The sequence below is a fragment of the Orbicella faveolata genome, unplaced genomic scaffold (genome assembly GCF_042242905.1).
Source record: "Orbicella faveolata isolate gen_17 unplaced genomic scaffold, um_ofav_v1 contig_46, whole genome shotgun sequence".
Lineage (NCBI taxonomy): Eukaryota > Metazoa > Cnidaria > Anthozoa > Scleractinia > Merulinidae > Orbicella > Orbicella faveolata.
This window is the reverse complement of record NW_028301576.1, coordinates 10394390-10412500: the sequence shown is the minus strand read 5'-3', so window position 1 is coordinate 10412500 and position 18111 is coordinate 10394390. Positions and strand designations below refer to the sequence as shown.

Genomic DNA, 18111 nt, shown 5'->3' with positions numbered 1-18111 from the left:
GACCACTGCAACCAATACAACTAGTACCTCTGCCTCTTTGAGTTCTTCTATATGTTACTGTCCCTGCAGCACAACATCTTCAACATCTTACATGCTGTGTAAGTATGTGTATCGAAAGAGATTAGCTCACAGCCAAAATTTCCTACCGAGCTGAAATGTGGAAAACGCTATGAGAGTTGGCAGCCTATGAATAATGTAAAAGAAGTACTGCAGGATCACCCAAGTTATTCAATGATTACTAACTTAGATTTTGTTCTCATCTTTCCCAGCATCAGAGAATATCATGACAAATTTTACCCAAAGTATGTCACCGTCTGCAGCCGAGTCAAAAGTGTCTAGCCAATCCAAAAATATATCAGCCAGTGGGTCACTTACCCCAAGCCCAGCTCTGTCTCTGGCAACAAGTGCGTCAGCAATTGCAGAATTGACCAGTCAGGGTGATTTCGTCTCTTCTAACTCCACGACGTACTTGGGTCAGGACGCTTCGTCGTCAATGGGTGAGTCGTTAACTTTCTTTCCATGAGTCAGTCGATTCTCTTTCAAAAAGTAAACCAGAAAAATTGCAAGGAGCGTGGCTGTTTCTCAGAGATTTAGAAAATCTCGGTTATTAAATCGGCGGGAGGAGACTTACATATGGATAATTATTCAAAACAACGTGATCAGTGACAATCCATGTCAGCCGTCATAGATACCACACGAAGTTATTAGCGTGATTCATTCGGATGGCCTGTCATGCATCGATCAAGGCTTTTTAGGACTGCTCTAGACCATTAATGTCCTGCCTCTTTGAGTTCCTCTGTATGTTATCGCCCCTGCGACACAGCATTTCATCTTACGTGTCGTGTAACTATGCGAGTCGAGAGAAACAGTTCATAACCAAAACTTCTTGGAGAATTGAAAATATTTATTTAAAGATTTGTCGTCTACACATGAGATAATTCCGGCAATGTAGAGTCTTTAAGCATTTCATTCGAAACCTAATGCAGATTTTGTTCTCGTATTTTCCAGCACCCCAAATTATCACATCAACTCTTATCCAAAGTATGGCGCCGTCGTCAACACAGTCCACATCGTTCAAACCCAGTGTGGCTAGCCAATCAGACAATATATATGCCAGTGTGTCACTTACCCCAAGCCCAGCTCTGTCTCTGACAACAAGCGCATCAGCAGTTGCAGAATTGACCAGTCAGGTTGATTTCGTCTCGTCCAGTTCTTCGACCTACTTGAGCCAGGACGCTTCGTCGTCAATGGGTGAGTCGTTAACTTTCTCTCCATGAGTCAGTCGATTCTCTTTCAACAAGTAAACCAGCAAAGTTAAAGGGGGCGTGGCTCTTTCTCAAAGATTTGGCAGAAATTTGAAAAATATAGGTTATTGAATCGGCAGGAGGGGGCTTATATTAATATACTTATTCAAAATCAATGTGTTCAGTGACAATCCGTGTCGAGCGTCAAAGATACAACTTAAGGTAATTCGCGTTCTTTCATTTTAGGTACTTTATTTAGGTATCAGCAGTTTTTATTCGTGTGGCGTAATTTGTATCGATCAAAGCTTTTTAAGCCGGCGTTAGAACATCAACATCCATCTCATTTAGTGTTGAATTAATTACTTTATTCGATCTTTTTGGCTTCTTCCAGTATGATTTATACCACCCCTATGTCTATTTGTCCTTGCAATCCTTTTTCAGCAAGATCACGAAGTACTTCGTTGCTATATCATTCAACGAGTGGTGCAATCAGTACATCCAGCACTTCTGACCAGAGTTCTCCATTCTCCTACATACTAACGACCACTGCAACCAATACAACTAGTGCCTCTGCCTGAGTTCAGCTCCTCAGTATGTTATTGTCCCTGCAGCATTACATCCTCAACATCATACATCTCGTGCTAGTATGCGTATCGATAGAGATTAGCTCACAGCCAAAATTCCTATCGAAATGAAATGTGAAAAACAATATAAGAGTCGGCAACCTATGGGTAAGGATTGCAGAATCCTCCAAGTTATTCATAAAATTGTTAACTCAGTTTTTGTTCTCATGTTTTCCAGCGTCAGAGACTATCATGGCAAATTTTACCCAAAGTATTTCGACGTCTGTAACCGATTCAAAAGTGTCTAGCCAATCCCAAAATATATCAGCCGGTGTGTCACTTACCCCAAGCCCAGCTCTGTCTCTGACAACAAGTGCGTCAGCAGTTGCAGAATTGACCAGTCAGGTTGATTTCGTCTCGTCCAGTTCTTCGACCTACTTGAGCCAGGACGCTTCGTCGTCAATGGGTGAGTCGTTAACTTTCTTTCCATGAGTCAGTCGATTCTCTTTCAACAAGTAAACCAGCAAAGTTAAAGGGGGCGTGGCTCTTTCTCAAAGATTTGACAGAAATTTAAAAAACATAGGTTATTGAATCGGCGGTAGGGAGCTTATATTGGGATACTTATTCAAAATCAATGTGTTCAGTGATAATCCGTGTCGAACGTCAAAGATACAACTTGAGGTAATTCGCGTTCTTCATTGGGGTGGGCCTGTTATGCATCGATCAAGGCTTTTTGGAACTCCTCTAGACCATTAATGTTCATCACATCTAGTGTTGAATTGTATTCTGTGATATCTTTTTAGCTTCTTCCAGTATGGTTGATGTCAATTCTATGTGTATTTGTCCTTGTGGTTTTACTTCAACGACATCACAAAGTACGTCGTTGCTGTATCATTCAACGAGTGGCGGATTCATTTCATCCGGCCCTTCTGACCAGAGTTCCTAAATCTTCTACAACGTAACGATCAATGGAAACAATACAAGTAGTGCTTCTGCCTCTTTGAGTTCCTCTTTATGTTATTGTCCCTGCAGCCCAGCAACTTCCACATCTTACATGTCGTGTAAGTGTGGGTGTCGAGAGAAACAGTTCAAAGGCAAAATGTCTTGAAGAATTGAAAATATCTATTTGAAGATTTGCCGTCTATACATGAAAGAATTCCAGCAATGCAGAACCTTTTTCCTTTTGATTGAAAACCTAATGCAGATTTTGTTCTCATATTTTGCAGCACACCAGATTATCATATCAACTCTTAGCCAAAGTATGTCGCCGTCGTCAACGGAGTCCACATCATTCAGACCCAGCGTGTCTAGCCAATCAGACAATATATCAGTCGGTCTCTCACTAACACCAACGCTACCTCTACCTTTGACGACAAGAACGTCAGCAGCTACAGAAGTGTCCAGTCAGGGTGCTTTCTTTTCGTCGAGTTTCTCTTCGTTCGTGACTAAGAGCGCTTCCCCGTTAATAGGTGAGTCAATTACTTTCTTCGTCGAAGTGCGAGCCAGGAAGGTAACCAGCAAAAGCCGCTGCTTGCTTTTAAAGGGTTTTTAATATTTAGAAAATAGGTTTTTTTGAATCGATGGGAGGCTGGTATTGGGATAGTGAATTAAGATTAATGTAATTTTTAACAATCCGTTTCAAACATTTTAGGCACTTTATGTAGGTATTAGCACTTTTTTTTTTTCCTGTGGCCTGATTTTCATCGATCAAGGCGTTTTAGAGCGGCTTCAGAACATTGACGTCGATCATATTTAGTGTTGAACTACATTCTGTGATCTTTCTAGCTTCTTCCAGTATGATCGATGCCACCCCTGTGTGTAGTTGTCTTTGCAATCCTACTTCAACGAGATCACAAAGTACTTCGTTACTATATCATTTAACGAGTGGTACATTCAGTACATCCAGCGCTTCTCCTTTCTTCTAGATCTTAACGGTCACTGCAAACCAATACTACTAGTGCCTCTGCTTTTTAGCTCCTCTGTATGTTATGGTCCCTGTAGGACCACATCCTACACATCTTACATGTTAAAATTTGCTGGAGAATTGAATGGTATATGTTAGGGTTTGCTGATCCTGTGCATGAAATTATTGCAAGAATGCAGCGCGGAGTGTTTTTGCTATTCCTCTAAAATCTAACGTAGATTTTGTTGTCACGTTTTCCAGCATGCCAGAATACTTCTGCAAATGGAGACCAAAGTATATCTTCGATTTCAATCGAGTCGTTTTCATTCATTCTCAGTGTGTCTAGGCAATAACATTAAGCCCAGTTCTGTCTTTGGAGACAAGTAAGTCAGCAATTGCAGAAATATCAAGTCAAAGTGGTTTCACTTTGCGTCAAGTTTTGCTTAGTTCTCGAGTCAGAACACTTCCTCGTCAATGAGTGAGTTATCTTTCTATGTATGAGTCAATCGATTATTTTTAGGCAAGCGAACCAGTAAGGGCCGTTGCTAGTTCATAAAGGCTTAGCAAGAAGTTAGAAAACGTACGCTGTGGAACCAGCTATCGTCTGTATTGGTAGAATTATTTACCATCAATGTGTTCAGTGACATTTTAAGCGTGAAAGATACCAGTGGTAAATATTAGCTTTTCTCCTTTGCATGACCTGAAATGCTTACGTCAACCGTTTTTGGGAACTGCTTCAGAGCATTAATATATAGATCAAGTGAGTCAGGAAAGGTCGTTGTTACTTTCCAAACGTGACGGGTGGAAACGAAGGTAGTTTTTAACGCAGTTTTTTCGCTTCTTATTGAAGAAGTAGTTTTATGGACCCTATCTGCGGGTCGCTCGTACGCGTCCTCGATACGGACCGAAAAAAGCGTTTCTATGAAGTATTTATTCATGTGGCTCTTATAAACTACTGCAGAGAAAGCGATGGCTTTTCGCGATCCATTCTCGCTTAATGCGCGTGCAAAAAGTACAAATACTTTTTTTCAGTTTTTATTTCACATCCGGGAAAGTTCTGGCAATCGTGAAGAACAATACTTCACTTTACACCGAATTGCGTTTTTGTTTGTGTGTTTGTGAGATGTTTAGAAAAATTTATTGCCCGAATGTCTTTTGTGGAAAGTCCATCTTAAAGGACGGCATTGTCAAATTCGGAGCGTTTACAAGATTCTCCTTTGTATTTTCATCCGGCTATAATCACAATGTGTAATACTCTTTTGGAAGACGTAATAAGAAGAACTTACAGGGATCTAGATTAAATGCATTAGCCTCAACCTATTATCATATCTATAACAAAATTCTCGATCGTGATTGGTTCTAGGCGCCCTTATTTGACACGCAATTGGCGCTCGATCACGTGGGTGTCCAATTACAGGTATCAAATTTGAACTTTTTGCAGTTGGATACCTGTAATTGGATACCCACCTGATCCGCCCGTCAGTTAAGCGCGCTTTAAGGGCATCCTTCGCAATGTTTTCTACAGTTTTAAAAATTTATGGAAAGTACTTCAGACGTGTTGGCTCAAAAGAATTTCTCAGAAGACATTTTTAATTCCGAAATTTGTTATAGATACGATTAATTAGTAATTGGTCGTGTCGTGCAATTCGGGGGAAAATCGTGCTTGTAATTTCAAATCGACCTTATTCGCGCGATTTCTCCCTGAATTGTACTCCACTCGATCCAGTTACTATTACTAATGCTATTATTGGATGATTCAAGGCGTTTCTGCCATCAAGTGTCTAAATACTCACATATCCTGCCTGCGTCAGCTTTTTTCTTGTTTTATTCAAACAGCTAAGGCATCCAGTAATGTCTTGCAAACTGAGAGCCCAAGTGTATTCTCGACAAGTGCATCAGTGAATGTCTCTCTATCAGTCACTGTTAGTGGACCGTCTTATTCAAGCAAATCCGAACCTTTGTCTCACAGTGTCACGGCAAGTCTTAGCCAAAACGTGTCAGTCAGCTCAAGTGCGTCACAGTCCCAAAGCTCAGCTCCATCTTTGTCGACAAGTGTCTCAGCAATTTCAACAGATGGTTCCTCGTCTACAAGTCCCTTGAAGAGTACATTTCTGTCAGTGAGTCAGACCATCGCTGCATCAAAGAGTGAGTCCTTAAGCCTCTCCTCATTAGTCAATAAATGGGTTCGTTTTCCAGAGTATAATGAGCCATTACAGTGCACCTAGAGTTTCCTATGTTACTAAAAACATGAAACCGACAATCGATCAAGTTTTGGGGAAAATGTTCGAAGGATCATTAAAGCACGACAAGGCATAGCATGGTATGGCAGGGGATGGCATGGGACGGGCATAGCATGTCATGTAGGGTTTGGCCTGTCATAGCATTACACTTACCCTTACCTTAACAGAAAGGAGCAAATAATCTGCAATGACTGACTATTACGATATAAAAGAGCTAGCACTGTAATACAACCATAGCTGTGATCATTCTGGCAATCGTTGTTACGTTTAACGTTTGTGACCCCAAAATTTAGTATCAAAACGTTACTAATTTGTACTGTCGTTTCGTCCTTACCTTAGCTACAATGGCTGCCGTGCAATTTAGTGTAGGTAAGTCCCTTGTTTATTGATTACACATTGTCTCATTATCTACATACACATTTGCGTTCGAAAGAACGCAGTTCTAATCGCGTAATGCGGCAAAATTCGAGATTCCGTGTATGTATCTGGGGACACCAATTTTCCCCCTCCCCCCACCACCTCCCCCCCCCCCCCCCCCGCAAAAAAAAATTGACGTGATGTCCAGGTTCGTCCATGTGCTTTCTTTCGACTGTTACACAACATTGCGGACTTTCGAGTGTCAAGGAAGCTTATTGTGGGCTGTAGCGGCTAAGTTGTTTATTTATAGTTTGAAGTCAGTGATAATAGGCTGATTTAGCAAGAGAACGGGAACGTCACTTGATGACGGCGCGCGCAGTACAAATACCCAAATATGGTCAAATTAGAACAGAATCAAGGTTATTTAGCGTGGCCTGCAGTCGTCATTTGACGTTCCCGTCCTGTTGCTAAATCAGCCTATTGGCATTTAGAAGTCTTGCAGACTGGCAGACATGTCTTCAAGAAATGTGTACGTGTTCTCATACGAACAGAAAGCTGTAGTTTGGCTGCGTGTTGTGTACCCTCATGTCTTAAAGAGAGAAATGTGTAGTTTCACTTCGCTGGCCTAGATTTCTGTGCGCAAATAATGTAGCATAAACCCAACGGAAGTGTCTACATAGGAGAAGAATTCAACTCCCACAGGATTACTTTGGTACACCAACATGTCATTCGTTTCAATTTTTCGGAAGTGAAATTGCTCTGTAGCTGTTCCGCCAAAGCCAACTCGTGTTCGTAAACATAATAGTTGTCCTAGTTTTGGTGATAAAAGCACTTCATCTCGCACACCGACGGAACAACCATCGTTTGTGTCGATTTGCACGGTCAGTATAAAACATGGACTGCGGACTGCGGACTGCGGACTGCGGACTGCGGACTGCGGACTGCGGACAGCGGACAGCGGACTGCTGACTGCTGACTACGGACTGGGTATAAAACACGGACCTTGGTATAAAACTTGGGCTAACCATTACGGACTGGTTATAAAACACAGACTCGGATATAAAACGCGGACTTCGAACTAAATGCGGCCTACCAACCGCAGTCCGTGTTTTTTACCGACCGGTCGCAACTAATATTACGTAATACACGAATAAACGAGAACAAACCCTCTCGTATCCAGGTGCTTTGCGATCAATTCCTTTTTTTTTTTGTTTTTTTGTTTTTTTCGCTCCTGCTGGAGGGAGGACAATTTCACACCTACCCAACAGCTCAGGCACAAAATGCTGTTCCTAGAATTTTTGCTTTTTCAACATATCAAAACCTACCAATACTCGAACGCACTCTTTAATCTTTATTACTACTAGTTGTATAATTATAAATACTGCTGAATACCTAATACTGTATTCACATTTTTCGTTTTCTTGTCAGCTGCGACAACTCCAGCTCCAACAAGTGAGTACACATAATATCAGTGTAATGGTTCTTTTTATGTCTGTTAATGTAAACGATTTTATGGCTCTGCGCGAGGTACTATTCCGTGAGGTATATCTATATCGTGTATTACTCTCAAATGTAAGTAAATGCCCTGAAGCCATTATCGAGCTTTAATTGAAAGGGAAAGAGTTTGAGTGTTGTGTTCTACATTTTTAAGGGGCTATTACGTGTAACAAACTATATATAGATTATTTATTTTCATGATTTTTTTTTTATTTCATTGAAGCCGCTCCAAATGAGAACAATATGTACCCATACGGCCCGCAGCAGAATGATAACGAGTTTCGTATTGAAGACTTTCCTTTCTTCTCCTCCTCTCGCTGCTTGAGGATCGACACGGATTGGACTGGATTTCCATTCTTCTCGGAGAGGCATTACAAGCTGTATGTAAGTGTTTGCCATATTTGCATCTCTAAGTCGATGTCCCAAGTCAATCCGTACGTAAACAATTTCTTTCATTCTGTTTGTGGATATTCATGTAGGTCTATAGAACTTTTCGCTTTCATTTACCAAAGTGAACAATACTCCTCTGTAGAGCTTACGTGGTGACTCTTAAGTGCCTGGTTTCATCCTAGAGTATAAACGTGTACCTAGATGGATTAGTCTGCCCTCAAATAGCAGTAATTATAACAGATTTCTTCTCCATAGAGAAGTAAGATACATTCTAATTACTTAAAGGAGCTACGTCACGATTTGGTTTAAACTTTTACCCTAGATTTTTCCTAGATTAAGGCTGGCGAATGGTCCTTCAAAACCCATGGGCCTCGCAAAATTTTCGCCGAATTTCACGGGTCCCGCAGTCTCGTATTTTTAGCGGTTATGTGCGTCTCGCAGTCTCGATTTTTCTCACGAAGCTGCCTCGCAGTCTCGATTTTTTTCAAGGCTAAGAAAGTCGTGAAGTACCGATTTATTTATATTTTTCATATAGTTAAATGACATCTGAACATCTTAGAACCCGAACGTCTCAAGCTCGCGCATTTAAAACACTTTGAAGTCTCGCTGTCGCAACTGAATAACTCAAAATGTCTCGGGCTCGCAAAGAAAAACGTTACACTCACCTTATCGCATAGTCTCATATTTAGCACTTACCACCCTCTTAGATTAGTTCGTCGATTTTGATCCGAGTAAATCTTCTCCATCCTCAACCATCCATGTTCATTTATGGTTTATTGTTATCTCTCGTGTTTTTCTAATTAGTAAACTACTGTTTTCAGGTTTCCTTCAATTTTGAGCTAATTTTCTCCGTCGCCAAAAAAACTTAAAATGCGGTGACTGAGCTCCCTTAAAGACAGAGATAACCAATGATAAATTCGTCCGCACGTGTAATGCTCGCCCCTTGCCAGATAAGAGTTGATGTGGTGTGCTGAATCTAAACACCTTTTCTTCATTTTGTAGATATGCCGCAATGGTATAATCCAGTTGAATTATGAATGGAGCTGGTGGTGGCCGCGGAAGTTTGGTGTCTACTGGTGGCTGAGAAATATGGCAATTATTGCACCGTTCTGGGCCACGACCGATACGTATTTTGCCTTTAGAGACGGTCATTCTAAGGTGTATTATCAAGTGTACAGCCAAACCAAGGAAAGCTCTTCCGAAATCCTCAAAAGGGCCTCACAAGATGTAACACACTATGACGAGGGTGACAAATTTGCCAACTTTGCTGCCCGTTGGGTCCTTGTCGTGACCTGGCAGAAACTCTGTCCATACGTCTATTATCCATATTACTACTACTATGAAGAAAACGTTCCCTTAAACTGTCCCTGGGTAAGCATTTCTTTTTCTTTTTTCTTCAGCTAATCTTTGATTAACTCACCGAAACAGTGAATAGTAGAAAATTTGCCAACTTTGCTGTCACTTGGGTTCTTGTCATGACCTGGCGCATGCTCTATTACCACTATTACTACAACAACTGTCTTTGGGTAAGGCGTCTATTATCCATATTACTACTACTACCAATGCTATTACTATTAGAGAGAAAACGTTCCGTTAAACTGTGGGTAAACATATCTTTGTCGTCTTTCTTCTGCTTATTTTTGATTAGTAGTTTGCGAAAACAGTAAATCGGTAGAGCTTTTTGTACGTTCAGATGGAGTAATCAACTAATAACTGGATTTTCCCATAGCGTTCCTCCAAAACTGCTCGAATTGCTGGACGTGCTGTTTCATGAACTATCCGGAAATTTGATGATTATTATGGGAACTTGCTCTTCTTGATCAATGACACGGGTTACTGCATTTTCTTGCATTTTCATTTGCAATCTTCCTTTACTTTAATTTATCTTTCAGAGTAACACTTTTCAAGCTGTCATAATTACGGATGGATTTAACACATTTTTAATGTACAACTACCCTTCTGGTGGAATTCAGTGGGTGGTTCCAGCGGATCCGTAAGTTGATTTGCATTGAATCAATCAGCGTTCTCATGAATGAAATGATTTAGGCTTATGCGTCTCAAGATTGGCCATGGCTTAATAGTGGAAATCAATCTATCAATCAAGTTTCCCGTCCGCCTAGCCATCGATCGAATCCAACCAGCCAACTAAGCCTACAAAAGTTTTCTGAGTTTTTTAAAAGACTCAAATTACAACGTACAATGGCTAAAGAAAATAGTTCCGGAACATTTTCCAATCGTATTTTTAAGAATTCGAAATGATAGTTTATGAAGACATATTTGTATTTGGATCCATGGCCAGACAAGTCCGCATTGTTATTTTGTTGTCATTGTTGGTGATGATGATAGCTTTTTCTTGCTATTGTTGTTGATTTTGTTGTTGTTGCTCGTCTTGCCACTGAGGGGGTAAGATAAAAAGTATTCAAATTGTGTAACTTTGATTCTTGCAGGGAGTATTACCGTTACTGGACCAGTTACTACGGTCTTCCTGTCGCTGGGTGGAACGCAGGAAATGATGGCAAAGATTATTACAACCACGAAGCGTGAGAAGCTAACTTTACTTTTATATTAGTGCGGTGAAGAACAGCAGAGCTAGAGAGAGCTTAAATATAGGAACAATTTCATACTATTTCTTCCACTACAATAAAACTCTTATTCTGTGCTAACTGCAGCCTTAAGGGCCCATTAACCGATTTATGCGCGCGCTCGCGCGCGTTGCTAAGGAGGTGAAATTTCACTTCCAATTACTTACGTCAGCCTGAGCGCGGAAAATAAAAACAACACAATAACTTCCAAATTCGCTTAAATTTTAGATGTTTTTTTTTGTGTGTTTCACAAAACGCAAAGTAAGAAAAGTACAAGCAGAGACAAAATAAGAAAAAGACAGAAAAACAAGAGCAATAGAAGGAGAAAAACTAACTCCGTGTGGCTTTGTTTGATCTTACCGAAGTGCGCTGGTAGTGTAAACTGCGCACGCGCTGATAGGGTAACTTCAGATATATATCGGGCGCACTTCCGGTTTCTTTAAATGCTAAAGGAAACGCGGTTTTCATTAAATCCAGCCTTTTTCGACGGATTTCGATCAAAACCAACGTTAGAAAGATAGCTATGCATTCCTTTTTCAAAATCATGTTTTTTTTAGAAAATTACGAATTTTTTAATATTTTGAAATTCTTTCAAAATCTGACCTTTCAGAAATGAAACAAAATTTATGCATAGCGTAATGGGGATTTAAATTAAAATATTAAATCAATGAAAAAAATCCCGATAAAGTAATTTGCCTGGGAGCCTTTGTGTTTTTTCAGTATTAGTCACATGACCATGGGCGTGGCCTGATGACGTCGTCACTAGTGTTACTAATCATGAAAAAGTTAAAACACATGAAATAACTCTGAAGTAACTAAAAATGATGAGGTTATATGAGAATAAATTTTCCTTAGCAACGGCTCAAAAAGATCGGTTAATGGGCCCTTAAGACATTACAAAAATGAATCATTTTTATACAAGTATGATATAAAACAATAGAAAGTAAAAGTATGAACTTTATTTTCGTTTTTTCTTATTTCAGCTCGGCTACATTTGCAATGTATAATCTCGATAATAAGAAAGGAAATACGGATTTGTTAGGGAGATACTTTTGGAGAATCGAGAACAGCGATGGGAAAGGTGCGCTGGAGAAGTGCTTAACATGGACGGTTCTTAATGAGTTTGCGAACATTAGTTACTGGTACAACCGCCTAATAAAATTAGACTGGCAGATGGCGTGCCCTTGTACTGAGTGGCAGGCGTGGCTGGACTGGGGAAGATTCTCCTGGAGCTGGTGGTATTCGTGGCCTGTAGTGTGTTATGAGTCCAGGCGTTCAAAGTTCGTATATTATTATTCTACCCTGACAGGATTAGTTGGACTTTGGCTGAGACAGGAATGCTGCTACTCCACTGACTGGGAAGACTGGGGCTCTCTCAAGCTTGGTCCTCCTGACGGCGGTCACGTGAAAGTGACAGCTTTCCATTACTGGTTCAATCACGTGAAAACGTTCTACTTGGACCAGGAGGCCTATAAATATTGCTGTGTCGACATACCTTTGTGCAATCTATTTTACCTTTATCGTCCGTCCGATAGCTGTTCCCTTTACAGACCTCCACGAAGACGTACGTGTTACTGCATATTATAGTATGTTGTCATAAAATACTTTTCCCTTAACATAACATGGTACCACGCGACGTCAATTGAAGTCATCCCACACTCTTTTTGCTTGCTTGCTGGTTCATTTATGTACGTTAAATCAAACTCGCACGAAGTACATCAATCACCAGTTTGCAAGCAAAATTTAATTAATTCGTTGGTTTATGATTTCCTAATTTTCGTCGCCAGCAATACTTAAGACATTAATTGACTTTTCAGCTCTGGGGCAATCCTACAAGTAACTGCAAAGAACTGCGACCTTTTTCAGTTACCCACATACTCTGTTAAACTACTCGCTTTCGTTGTTAATTCAGGTTGGTTCTGGGGCGATCCCCACATCAAGACGCTGGATGGTGGGAATTACACGTTCAATGGACTTGGGGAATACGTCATGATTGATTCCCAAAATGGAACATTCCAGCTACAGGCCAGAACAACAGCTGCCCCGGGAAATTCAACAACCGCTACTATTTTCTCAGCCGGTGCAGCGAAAGAGGCAAATACGAGCACCATTGAAGTTCGTGTAAAGGAAGGCGGTGAGGGATACTAAAGAGATTTTACATAACCTAATCAAGATTCTACTTTTTGAGATATTAAAAAAATAGATGCGATTTTTCTAGTTAGACTTCATCCGCTTTGTTTAAGAATATGAGAATATGTTTAATGTTCTTTCATGTGTGGTAATTTCTCTTTCTTATGAACCAGTAAAAATACAACTTCGGCCATTTCTACTCATTATGGCGTAATTTGCCCAAAATCGAAGATTGCTTCTCGCCGTCATTTTATTTTCAAAGCCCGCACTATTTACTGATACACGAGGTTTTTTAAAGGTTTTTTAAAAGCAATTGTTTTTCATGTCATTAGGTGGATTCGATATTTTGATAGACCAAGAAGAGTACAATGGCTACAAAACGCTGACAAACCAAAGTGTGGAAGTTGGTAAAAACCTTTCGGTCTCAAAAACAGAAGAAAACTGCTTGCAGGTTTCTTTCCCGTCAACAATGTCAGTGAATTTCTGTGAGAAAAAAGAGATGCTCTCGTTTGTCGTAACTCCTGCAGACGTTTACAAGAATACCACTAAAGGCTTGCTGGGTGCATGGAACGATGACCCCGATGACGACTTTAAATTGCCTGATGGGACAGTTTTGCCATCATCTTCAACGTTGAGGGACATTCACTTCGGATTTGGCGTAAAATGTAATTATATTTGAGCAATTTTCTTTCTTGATAGTTTTCTACCGCTTGATGTTTTTTTTATTATTATTTTCAAGTTAAACATAGAATAAACTACGATTTGGAAAATCTTTTCGAAAGTTCGAAGCTGACCTTTAATTTATTGCCGAGGTCAGAGTCTTGCTCAAGTATCAATGTAGACCTTCATCGCACAGATGAACAAAATGATGCAGGCAAACATTTGGGTAGAGAATAAACAACCATTAACCATAGTCTTGTGTACAATTCAATTGAGACGAAAACTTACTGATTCTTTTCTAACTTCAATGAGTAAACGTGGCAAGACTTTATGAAAACCCCTACAAGTTTAAAGAGGTTCTTGACCCAAACAGAAGAACACTGAAACTCTCTTAGAGCTTTCTTCAAATTCAACTTGAAAAAAAAACTTCCAAGACGATCTATCCACTATAATGTAACAATAGGTCTCGTTCTTAAGTAATTTTTGATGCTAATTTTGATGTTCTTTCAGGGCAAATCAACCAATCCCAGTCACTCTTCACCTATGCTCACAATGAAAGCGTGGATACCTTTAAAAACTCTGATTTCGAACCCATGTTTGCGGATAACATCACGTGGCGTAACGACAGTTTAAGAGAAAAAGCTGAAGCAGAATGTGGTGATGATCACGAGTGCCTGTTTGACGTGGCCTCTACGAATGATCTGTCCGTTGGCATGGTAACCAAAGATATAAGCATTCAGTTGGTGAACGAATCGAACGCACTTAGTAAGTCAAAAAGGGTTATTCCACTCTCACTTGTATTGTAATGCGATTCAAACTTTCCGTTTTACTCAAAATGAGTTTCCGCTAATATACAGGTCAATCTCGAGCTCTACACTTGGTAAAAACAGTTCTGACTTGCTAAGCCGTATATACTTGGTTTCCTGTTTTCATTTTACATAGTTGATTGATAAGTTAGATAATTGGCTTATTTTCACACCTTTCCTTTGCCTATTGCTTTTCTAGACAATTTTCCACCCAAGATAGTAACCGAATCAAATGTGATAAATGCCACACTTCATGAAACAGTTGAGTTGAATATCACTGCTGTGGATAACGATACGATAACATTTCGCGTGATTAACACGCCTGCTGGAGCGATAGTGAACCAAAGGGAAAACGTGCTGTACTTTACGTGGAATGTTACCTCATCACAAAAGGTAGGCTACAAGTTATCTTCCATAGTAAACGTTGACGACAATTATCATTAAAAGACCAGCCTGACTTAATTTTTTTTTCCGCTCAAAAAAGAATTGAAAACAGTTAATATCTAGTTGCTTAAACTCTTTTTATAACTTAACCATTTGATATCATTTTTTTTCTGAAATACTAGTTTAATAGGTTGGGAAAAATCCTAATGAGTTATAATCAAAAGGAATTGCTAAGAATGGACAAAATTGAGAAAACAACGATCAAAGAATTTGAAACTTTCCAGTCAAACCTTAACTCTGTGGCAGTCGACTTTGCAAAGTTGTCATGCAATATTAGGATATCGATTGACAGTTTCCTTTGATCAATCTTATGAATCAGAACCCAAATTTGTTAGGGGAAATTTCACGAGTTTTCCGGCATTTTTTGTGCAAGATCAGGGCTGAAGAGGGTGAAAACGATTCACATTTACGGTTTATCTCTTGTTGTAGTTCAATCTGTCATTCGCTGCTACTGACGATAAAGGCGCAAGTGCCACCTGGAATCCAACAATTAACATGTGCGCCTGCAACCACGGCGGTCAGTGTGTGCAGCCAGAAGGAGGAGACAATGTCAAAACTGACAGCAAGTTTGTATACATGGGTTGCGCATGTGAAGGGGGATACACAGGAAGGTTCTGTGACAGTGACATTGACGCCTGTGAGAGTAATGGTCAGCCGTGCTACACAGGAGTTGAGTGCATTGATCTTCCACCGCCAGCAAATGCCAGTGGGTATGAATGTGGACCCTGTCCATCAGGATATACTGGAAATGGCGCTCAGTGTGTAGGTGAGCTTAAAGGATTGGCAGGGTACCTTGAGGATGAAGGAAGTTCGTTTTCCTTTAAGAAACGAATCCTTTAAATATGAGAACGAAGTACCTAAAATGATAGTTTTAAATACGTTACTTGCAAAAAAATTCGGACGATCTCGATTTCGGGTAAAAAAGTGTTCGAAAATAAAACCGTCAAAACTTTTTGAGCATCCGAAATATTTACAGTACAGTATAAAACTTTGTAGTAGCTCCAAAGCTCTTAGTTTCCCTTATTCTGGACCTATGGAACGAAATCTAGTTGAGACACTGCTTGACTTATGTAACGGCTGGATAGAATTAGTGTTGTTTTCTCGTCAAAGCACTCGTAAAACCTCGAGGCTGCAGTAAAACTATCATTAGATATTGTTTCAGTCTAATTCGTATTTTGAAGACATAAATTTACCATGTTTCAGCAAAGGGTCCGCAATTATTGTCCTACATTTGTCCGAAGTAAAGTAAAACCAAAAATCCATGTGTCCAAAAATCAAACGTCCGAGACTTTTTGCAAGGAAGGTAGTTGGTTTTTAATGGCAGTGGTTTACAACTTATGATTGCCAAGGTGAAATGTATGATAATTTTCTACACTTCTTACACTGTCTTGTTTTACATTCTCTTTCTCTTTAATGTGACTGCCGTTATTTACTCGCTTAGGAATGTTCTCCATTTCTCTCCATTTTACAGACTTTGATGAATGCCAAAATAATTCGTCAAACTGTGAACAGCTTTGTGTAAATTTGCCGGCTTCGTTCTTCTGTGACTGTCGCGACGGATACGAACTAAACGCTGATGGTCGTAGCTGTGATGGTAAGACATTTGCTGGATAGAATTTGCATTAATTTCCCTCTTCACTATTTATGTGTAAAGCTCTTTAACAGCAGCGCTACAATCCTATAATTTTCTTTTTTTTCCTTCTTGGAGCTTTGGAATGAAGCGCTAATTCAAAATTATACAATATTTCTTTCGGGGCTTTATCGATCGCCCTATCATTTTCAAAGCAAGGTGCGGTGGTTACGGTTCTCTCGCGTGCCAACTCAAAGTTAACCAATGGCAACGGCGGCTTTCCGCGTGGTCCAAAACTAAGGGATAAAATTTAGGAAGGATGCTTTCTTCTTTGAAGAAAAGCGGGACAAAGTGATGCAGGGGCGGGGGATGGGATTGCCACAAGAAGGATGACTCTAAGAGAAACCTTTTTGTTATACTTCCCAAGTCAAATACAGTTTCCGATTGGAGGAGAACGTGTCACGTGTCGTCGGTCAAAACTCCCTGGGGCGAACAAAACTTGCTAACTTCCTAGGGAAACAAAAACTTGAACTTTCGACTCGCACGTGATCAGGTCGTGCTCCTTGAAACTGCGGCAAATTTGTGAGCCAGCCGGCGTCAAGCAAATGATTTCTTCGCAGTTTTTTTTTTTTTTCCATTTTTGGGTTGGGAGGTATAACAAAACACTTAATGACTGGCCCCGCGGGAAACAGTGAATTTTGTTTCCCCTCGACCTCAATGTTCCCCTCGGCCTCGCCTCGAAGAACATTGAGGCTGGAAACACAACTAAATTTTTCCCTTGGGACCCGTCATTAAGTGCTTAAAGTTCCAGTCAAACCAATAAAAGAAATATTTTACTATTCACCTCCGAAAACTTAATACGGAATAATTAACCAATTATTCCACCCACAGATAAGAATGAATGCCAACCATCAAATGATTGCATGCAGAAGTGTATCAACAGCATAGGGAGCTACAACTGTTCGTGTGACGAGTTTTTCAAACCTGATCTCACTGATTGGAGAAATTGTATAGGTGAGTCTGATATCTGGTCAAGTATATTTCCTTGTTTTCTGTGAATGGAAGTGGTAGTATGATAAAAAAAAAAAAGATTTTTAACGTATATATCATTTAGCAATGATCTTTATGATAAAAGAGCTCTTGCCATAATTACTATCCTTCTCAGCTTTCTCTCTGGTCTGAATAACATTTATGCTCCCAATCTTTCTAAAAAAAAAATGCGTAGCTTCCTATTGCACTTTATAACCTACAACCCCACCCCCTCAACCTTTGCTCTCAAGTTAGCCCATTGCTCGAAACGTCAACTTCACAAAATCGTTGCGGTGGTTAATACACCTTTTCAGATTCAAGTTCATTGTTAAAAGAGTTCAGTCACGGTATTTTGAGTTATTTTGGCCGCGAACAGAATTACCTTGAATTAAAGGAAACCTGAAAATAGTAATTGACTAAGATAGAAAAACACCAAATAGATCATTTTATAATATAGCTAGGACCCTGCGCGCGTTCTGATTGGTCAAAAATACATGTTTTATCAGAGTTTATAAAATAACTGAGACACTTCGCCCGCTCTGATCGGTCAACAGAGTTGCTTAACCTATTTTCCATTGTACCGGTAAACCACGGTTCTCGATCTATAGCAGCTCTACGCGGGGCTAGAGAACTCAGAACTCTAGCGATAACAAATGTACTAAACAGTTTTGCCTTTCACTGGATAACTGAGATATC

At 40.0% G+C, this 18111-nt stretch overlaps 2 protein-coding genes across 2 annotated transcripts in view; both read left to right on the top strand.

The window, feature by feature from the left end:
• LOC110058843 (mucin-like protein) overlaps positions 1-17813 on the top strand; it is a 24589-nt gene extending 6776 nt beyond the window's left edge. The window contains exons 2-21 of the mRNA XM_089278396.1: positions 1-98; positions 270-497; positions 1009-1251; positions 2046-2273; positions 3034-3276; positions 5547-5855; positions 6290-6319; positions 7736-7759; positions 8028-8188; positions 9197-9565; positions 10087-10187; positions 10642-10734; positions 11760-12340; positions 12689-12910; positions 13239-13571; positions 14077-14331; positions 14572-14765; positions 15246-15582; positions 16288-16410; positions 17278-17813. The exon at positions 1-98 is cut by the window's left edge and continues 160 nt beyond it. Of these exons, the coding sequence (XP_089134522.1) occupies positions 1-98; positions 270-497; positions 1009-1251; positions 2046-2273; positions 3034-3276; positions 5547-5855; positions 6290-6319; positions 7736-7759; positions 8028-8188; positions 9197-9565; positions 10087-10187; positions 10642-10734; positions 11760-12340; positions 12689-12910; positions 13239-13571; positions 14077-14331; positions 14572-14765; positions 15246-15582; positions 16288-16410; positions 17278-17444 (4339 nt within the window). The 3' untranslated portion in view covers positions 17445-17813. The remainder of the gene's footprint in view (positions 99-269; positions 498-1008; positions 1252-2045; positions 2274-3033; positions 3277-5546; positions 5856-6289; positions 6320-7735; positions 7760-8027; positions 8189-9196; positions 9566-10086; positions 10188-10641; positions 10735-11759; positions 12341-12688; positions 12911-13238; positions 13572-14076; positions 14332-14571; positions 14766-15245; positions 15583-16287; positions 16411-17277) is intronic.
• Positions 1-18111, top strand: part of LOC110060349 (uncharacterized) — a 154046-nt gene that overhangs the window by 125927 nt on the left and 10008 nt on the right. The gene's annotated exons all lie outside the window — the stretch shown is intronic.